This window comes from Cyprinodon tularosa, unplaced genomic scaffold (assembly GCF_016077235.1).
Source record: "Cyprinodon tularosa strain WSP-4 unplaced genomic scaffold, ASM1607723v1 ctg531, whole genome shotgun sequence".
NCBI classification, from domain to species: domain Eukaryota; kingdom Metazoa; phylum Chordata; class Actinopteri; order Cyprinodontiformes; family Cyprinodontidae; genus Cyprinodon; species Cyprinodon tularosa.
The window spans coordinates 805,746-813,834 of record NW_024039265.1 but is presented as its reverse complement, the minus strand read 5'-3'; the positions used below and the strand labels follow the sequence as shown (position 1 = coordinate 813,834).

The 8,089-nt window shown below is 37.5% G+C and overlaps 1 protein-coding gene and 1 long non-coding RNA gene across 2 annotated transcripts; both read left to right on the top strand.

Moving 5' to 3' along the window:
- Positions 1-814: 814 nt before the first annotated feature.
- LOC119796032 (nucleosome assembly protein 1;2-like) lies at positions 815-3,863 on the top strand. Its single transcript, XM_038304356.1, has 2 exons — positions 815-923; positions 3,299-3,863. Exons 1-2 carry the CDS (start codon positions 875-877, stop codon positions 3,748-3,750), a joined length of 501 nt encoding a protein of 166 aa, XP_038160284.1. The 5' UTR covers positions 815-874; the 3' UTR covers positions 3,751-3,863.
- Positions 3,864-5,152: 1,289 nt separating this feature from the next.
- Positions 5,153-6,842, top strand: LOC119796034. Its single transcript, XR_005282409.1, has 5 exons — positions 5,153-5,243; positions 5,325-5,432; positions 5,530-5,608; positions 5,689-5,835; positions 6,366-6,842. It is a non-coding gene; the product is annotated as an uncharacterized LOC119796034 (long non-coding RNA).
- Positions 6,843-8,089: the final 1,247 nt, after the last annotated feature.

Here is an 8,089-nt window from a genome sequence, read left to right as displayed (position 1 = left end):
TTTCACAACCTTTTTTGACTGTTGTACCTCTCTGGGCATATTGTCGTACCATGAGTTCCCCTCTCAGTCAAAAGCATTGATGATTGTCCAAAGTGGAACGTACATTAACTGCTTAATGTTATGTAAAATGGGTTCTTTCATGGTATTTTATTATATTTATTATATTTAATAAAAAAAAAACCTGAAATGTTAGAACTATACACACAGTCAAATGTTAATATTATTATTTTTTTTTTTTCTGGATTCAAGGCTGCACTTAAAAAAAAAAAAGAAATTGTCTAGAAAGCTGTTCTTAACAACATTTCTTTTTGTTTTACACTTGTGTTAACGGAATGACAAAATAAATCTGTCTAAAATGATATGCTGGTTGGTATGATGGCTTCATTTTCGTTACTTTTCAACTTTATTCTCATAATATTAGGACTTTATTCTTGAGAAAAAAAAATCTCTAGCCTGGCCGTAATACTCTGTTATTTGTATTTGGGCTCTAATCATAATGGCAAACAGAAAAAAGCACGTCTCTCATTCAGAATAAAATTTATTTCCAATTTCAGATTCAGGTTTATTGTACAATATTTCAAACTATGGCAGAAAACCTTAGAAAGTGAGCAGTGAGCTTTAGAACTCGCTCTTTTGCCTCTTTAAATGCAAACTTTGACTGAACTCCCGTTCAGCTGAGGATGAACCTATTGTAAAAAAAAAACTGCTTTGTTTGTCTAATTAGCTGCAATTAGCAAGCTTCTCTCAAACACGCGCGCATGCGCAGGCCCATCGGTTGCCATGGACACGGAGCGCCTATCTCTAACCGTTCATTTCTAACTTGGACCTTGACGCTTGAACTTGCTGCAGTCTGTGGTTTGCTAACCTGCTAAAGATGAGCAACGCACCAGAGGAGAACAACTTGTCGGGACATCACCTGGAAGGTTTATGTCACTCTTTTGCTATGTTAATGAAAAAAATGTTAGGTGAAAAATGATTAATTTGATGTTTTTTTCATGGAGTTGGCTACATGCTAAGCTAGCTGCTAAGCTAGCTTAGCATGTAGCATCTTTGACATCTCAGAGATTAAATGTTTGTAGTCGACTGAATTCGTTGGGAATGTTAACAGCGATTTAATGATTTGAAAATAACTCTTATTTCTGTTTGAGAGAAACACCTTTGTTGAATTAGATGTGAAATGTTTGAAAACTAGATGGCGCTAGCTCTATGATTTTTAAAAAATGCATTTTGCTATATATGGATATGTTGGTAAAATTACATTCAATAAATATTCAAATATATTTGAAGGACATCTAACATAATATATTATCAAGCCAAACTGTTTCTTTTTTTCCATTTAATAAAAAAGTTATCATTTTTAGTATTTTGGAAGTCGACTGAATTTAAAGCTGATAAACAACTGGAAAAAAGAAGAGATGAAGATTCTCAAGTTGTTTAGTTTAGGAAATAATTTTTTTATCAGTGTTTTTAAAAAGGTTTTTAAGGGGTAATATGTATTAAATAGATGTTTTATTGCTTGGAAATAGGAGGAATGATAACAGATGAAATGATATAAAACAAAAACACATTTTGGTTTAGGAAGATAATTTTTGATTAAGTTCATGTGGAAATGGTTAAAAAAAATACAAAATAAATTGTTTTAGGATAAACTAAATATTGTTAAATACATTGGTACTTGAAAGGGTAGCTTTTTAAAAGATGCTGTGGTAAACATATTGGTCTCCATGGATACATACAATAAACAACTTTAAGGCTTTTTTAAGGTAGCATATATTTTTTTAATTTAATGGAAGGCCAAAGGTGATAAAAATGTTTTTTATTTTAAAGTTTCTGGTTTCAAAGGGTCATTTTGGTGAATTTGGTTTCCAATCCTTTAAAAACAAGGTGGCGTCTGGCCCCTTCTGTCAGAGAACAAGTATGGTCTCTATCGATACAACAATAAACAACTATAAGGCTTAAAATTATTGTAAAATAAAAATGAGATAATTTACATTTTTGGGCTGTAACATGTTTAGAAGTTGAGTAAGTTTATTATAAGTGCTGCCATTGCTAACCGTGTGAGGAAAAAATAGAGAATAAATGTTTAATCAAGAGTTTAGAAAGGAGGATGATATGTTTATGTTTACAGGGAGAAGGTAGAATTAAAACATCAATTTAGAACAATTTATTATTTTAACATATTTCTGAGCTAATTCTTATTTTTTTATTAATACAATTTGTTCATTGAGGACTCATTTTCTAGATCTTCAAAACATTCAACACTGGAGGGTTTCGCCTAAACCATTAAAAGTTCTGTATAGGACCCTTTCTTAGAGGTTTTAGAAAAAGAACAAAATTCTTCTAAATAGTTTGCTAATTTCCATTTCTGCTCTGGGCTTTCTATGTGTTAATAAAAGTCTTTATTTCTACTCTAGGATGCATTGAGGAAGGGGTCTGATAAGCTGAGGTTCTGATTCTGAGAAATTATAGATCTGAAATTTAAAGCCTGATGTTTTTAAGCCTTTATTTCTGTTAATCAGGACAATTTTCTGCTTATAGTTAATTAACCTCAAAGATTCATGATTATATTACCAAATCACTCAGTCAAAATGTTTTTTTTATTCTGATAAAGAATAAAAAAAGGTTTGTTTGCAGTTTAAAACGTCCTTTAATCTGAACTAATCCGAATGAATAGTCTGGGTCAGCAGCTCCCAAAGGGGGACGCGTGCCCCCTAGTGGGAGTTTAGTGTAATTGTAGGGAGCGTAATCGAAATAAAATAAATGGACCATTTAGAGAGAATTTATTTATTGTTAACATCCTGAAATAAAAATCTAAACCCCATTAACCAGTAAAACAAAGATTTGAATTTAAAATAAATTAACAATTAAATGTTGGTCTTGTGATTTAAAGGATATTGTAGTTTTTTGTTCTTAAATTAGCCGTCAGCAAAAATAGCTGGTGAGGACGAGCAAAATGTCCTCCCTTTACAACGATCACTCCTCATTGTGACGGTGAAATCAGAAAAATGCTCCTCCCACTGACGCTGAGGATCATATACACAGATATATAGATATATATAAATACTTGTGTGTATTTTTGTATGTATGTGTTTTTTTAGAACGATTTCACTAGCATTGATTAGATGTTTTTTTTATTAGTTTTAGCTCACAGATTGATGTTCTTTTGTAATAAAGCTACTTAAACCTGACTAACTCACACAGGCACAGCCAGCAACCTAAAATAAAGCATTGAGTTTTGTTATTTAATGTTCCTTAATTAATGTTCCTGGTCTAATGATTTTTTTCCTCTTTGCTCCAGACGCCCCGCTTCCATCTGATCCTCCCCTGGAGCTCTGCATCCTGATGACGGATCAGGTTGATTTCCCTTTTCTTATCAGGATAGAACTGTCCTCCAATGACTATGAGGAAGATTTTACCGCGGATGGTGCAGAGATTGTACCTGGGTTTTCGGTGTATGACAGGATAGGGGATTATCATGAGGTTGGTTGGCCTTTTAATGGTGAGTCTCTTGATGGGTCTAGTGAAGGCTCCATGTATGGTCTCTGCGATAGCTCTGAGACAGAAGATGACGAAGACGATGAAGACGACGAAGACGATGACGATGAAAACGACGATGACCACCTTCCACCACAGGGCGAAGAAGACCACCAACCTCCAGGGACCAGCTCTGTCTCCAGGAGGAGGACAAGAGAGGAAGACGAAGATGAAGAGGAGCCCCCTGCGAAGATGTTTGGTCGTGGGAGGGAATAGGAATTTCATCAAGAACCTTCCTTTAACTCCTTCAGCAGCTTCTCACAATGAAGAGAAGCTGAAGCTTAAGCAGAAGAACCAAACATTTTACCATCTTGCTTTGGATCATCTTGCAGGAGTTAGATGTATATTCTTGGTGATTTGATGTTGATTGGAGGTGGAAAGGGTGAAAGATCACATGTAGATATTATTTATTGATTGGTTTTATATCTGGCAGGTCTAGGGACGCCTCAGGTAGCGTCTTGCACCGTGGCTTTTCTTTACCCCGCTGCTAGATTTTATTTTAAGTTTTAGATCTTAAGAATTTTCCTTAAGCACAGACATCAGAGCAGAGACTGGAGACGTGCTACAATTTATAAAAGCTGTGAAACATGAGAGCTGGTTAAAGCAGAAATAATCTAACATGCTCTACGTCTAATGACAGAGCTGGACCATCTCCTAGGTAACAGAAGGCAAACCAAACAATCCAAGGGTTGATTTAAGAACGAGGTTTTACAAGAACTAAAACAGAATGGAGGCAAATGGAAAACATAAAGAAAAGGACAAAAACATAAATCCTGGTTGAAAACAGACGAAGCACAAGGAGGCAAATCAAACTGAGGCAACAGCTGGACATCGCTGCTGGGGACACATCAAAACCTCTAAGGAGTGAGACATCGCTGCTGGGGACACATCAAAACCTCTAAGGAGTGAGACATCGCTGCTGGGGACACATCAAAACCTCTAAGGAGTGAGACATCGCTGCTGGGGACACATCAAAACCTCTAAGGAGTGAGACATCGCTGCTGGGGACACATCAAAACCTCTAAGGAGTGAGACATCGCTGCTGAGGACACATCAAAACCTCTAAGGAGTGAGACGTCGCTGCTGGGGACACATCAAAACCTCTAAGGAGTGAGACATCGCTGCTGAGGACACATCAAAACCTCTAAGGAGTGAGACATCGCTGCTGGGGACACATCAAAACCTCTAAGGAGTGAGACATCGCTGCTGAGGACAAAAACACAGGAAGTCAAACTAAGAATCTAAAGGTCTAAAAGTGGAGATGAGGAAAACTTAATGCTGCTGGAGACCAACTGGATCTAGAATAGAACAGTGACACAGCTTGTTAAGGTCATCAGTTGAACTGTTCTCTGGGATGATGGTGAGAAGGTAAAGACGATGCTTGGAGGGACTAGTTGATTTCAGAGCAGTTTGAGGCAGAGGACAGGACTGATGTAAGGATGTGGGTTGTGAGTGACGCCGATTGTTAGAACCCGCTTTCAGCTGTGAGTTGATCTAGTTCTAGATGTTCCTCTGGTCAGTTGGTGAAAGAACCCTCTGCAGACATACTCTCCATATGATCTAGGCCAGTTCTGACCACAGTGGATCTCTTCTGTGTTTTCTGAATCCCATGTCGGACCGAGCCGCTACAAGCTTTGGGCTGTCAGAAGATGCTGATGAGATCTACGGCGACCAAACCAGAGGAGCAGTAAACAGTGAGAGCATGTTCAGTAAGGAGCAACAATGATCCATCATTTAAATATAAAGTCAACATTTCAGGTGGCCTCACTTAGTTTTTCATTTATCTTCAGACTCTGTGGACGTCCAAAAGCAGAACTCCTGTGAGGAACCGGGACCTCCAGGATGCTGAGGAGCCTCCCAGTCCCCACCTGAGGACGGCACAGAGGAAAACACCTGGAGTAAGCCTTTATTAACACGACAACAGAAAACTTAACTTTTAAATTTGTGTCGAGGAAATTCTGTAGATTAATTTAGCCTCTTTTTTTTTTTTTACAGGGAAAGCAGGTTGAATATGGAAGCAACGTTCTAACAGTCGGATCTCCATGGAACAGACTCCATCCACACGTGTTTGAAGGTATGTTGGCTGTTAGACTAGAGAGGAATCACATGCAGACAGTTTCAGACTCTGAGGACGCTTTGCTTTCATTGATGAAGGAGCTCAAGCAGAGGATGGAGAACACAGACCACCAAGGAGGAGAAACATGGCTCCTCTGCTCGTCTCTCCAACATTCTGGAGTCCTGGAATGAAAAACGTCGACGACCCCGCAGCTAAACCATCAGTCTGCTCCACCCAGAAAGAAGGTAAAGAACCTTTATTGCTTCCAGCTGTTCATCAGTATTGGTGATGACAATAAAAACAGATCCAGAACAAATAGATTCAAAAGCCACAACCATCCCATCAAGGTGGTCTAACCTTTAATCCTTATCTTTCCATCATGAATGGATGTTCATCTAAATTTTCATCTCTTTTACCAAAACTTTACCAGAACCAGAAGTTCTGACTTTTCCATTAGACCACAGATAAACAGTTCAGAAGCAGCTTCTGATCCAATATGGGAGAATTTCCCCCTGGTTGATCTCTGAAGGGTTTTTAGAACTTATTAAAGCAGAGAAACGACCCTGATGAAACCGACTGTAGACTCCAACAAATGCAGCATTTTCAGGCATTTTCTCCAAGCATCCATTGTCTACAGTTATCACTGCTGTTAGCTTTAGCTTCTCCCTGTGTGTTTTCCTCTTCTCTTGGTTAAAGTTCCACCTCTCTCAGTGTTTCTGTGTTAAATGTCACAGACCAGCGTGTTCTCTCACTAACTCCTGTTCTTCTTTTCCAGAGATGGTCAGCTGCTCCTTGGACCGGCTCCTCTGTGTCTGTTGGACGTCTGCTGTCCTGTTAAAGACTCGCTCGGCTGCAGTAGATGGGCGCTGACATGGAGCCGGGTTCTGCTGGAGGATCCTTCCTGCTTAAAGCTAGTTTTCCTCTCTACTGTCACCACTTCATTGCTCAGGAGGAGGGACTGAAGGAAGATTGGCTGAGCTTCCCTGGATTGAATATGTTTCGCCATAATACACTGAATTTGTCTTCATTATGCTGTAAATAGGATCTAACTTGATGTTTATTGTTGAATTTCATTCTGTGTTTGTGTTGAATTCTGTTACATGTTTCTGTTTTAAAGCTCTCATGTAAATTGCCTTGATATCATATTAGCTGTGACTTGTTTTTATTTTTAAAATTGAATTATATCAAATTCTGCCTACTGGTTCTGGTTCTGTTGAAGGATTCCTGTCATTCTATCTTCACATGTTATTTATTATTACTATAATAAAGGTTTGATTTTTGTAAATTTTTCTTGAATAAGTGGTTTTAAATTGGTTCTTTATAAATAAACAAACTGAAGTAAACTTGAGCAAGAGTTTTAATATTACTATAGTGCAGCTCTTTATCCAATCCACTTTATTTATATAGCATGGTTTAAATAAACACAAGGTTTCCAAAGTGCTGCACAAAAAGATAAAATAAAGAAAATAAAATAAAAGCACTGCCCGCACAGGATAAAAATATGCATGTGTATACATAAAATCAACATGTGTACATAAAATCAACACTCTACATGGTGTTAAAAGCCAAAGAAAAGAGGTGGGTTTTAAGAAGAGTTTTAAAATGAGACAGAGAGGTGGCCTGTCTAATGTGCAGAGGCAATGCATTCCAAAGTTTTGGAGCTGCAACAGAAAACGCTCGATCCCCCTCTGAGCTTAAGCCTTTAGCATATTTGTGGTTATTATTGTTTCTCATGTAAACAGAACAATTGTTCTGGTCATCTTGCAGCGTCTGAACAAATTAGGTCTATAAAGTTTGTGGTTGTTTTTCATCAGTGGCAGTTCCAGAAAATGTTGTTAGAGGCGGCCAGTTAGCTCTATAAAAAGGACAGGAAAGCATAAAACAACTCAAGTTAGTGGAGCCAAAATCAAACTCTAATTGCACTCTGTAACAAACCATACTAAACAGGTTGGGGGTCGTTGTTCATCAGTGGCCGTTCCAGAAAAAATGTATAGGTTTGCACAGAGGGGAGGATGAAAATTAATAGATGTCAAAAACATTCTAAAGTAAATCTCTGCTGATCACAATAAACAAGAACATGAATTCAAAAATCTTTCTTTTCCAAATAAATCACTAAAAACAGACCGGATTTCCATGAGGTCCTTGGGAATGAAGCTCCGCTCATATTAATACATTAGTGGAAGTTAAATAAAAATGTTTTCTAAATAATCACTTGACCTGATCTAACTTCTGTGTCATTCAATTTTTTTTAACTTTAAATTGCATTAAAAATCCTTCCCTTGTTGGTTTATGTTAGAGTTTGCAATTAGGTTTTAAACTTCTTTGATTTTTTTAGTTGATAATGGGAATTAATTTGAATCCTTCTTTTATGTCTCTTGTAAAAGAAATGCTGTGTTAGCCTTAGTTCTAAAATGCTCTCTTGGTTTTTCCTTTGAATCCAGGAGCAGTGAAGTACCTTGAAAGCTCAGTCAGTCAAATAAAAAGTCTCAGCTTTTTGTC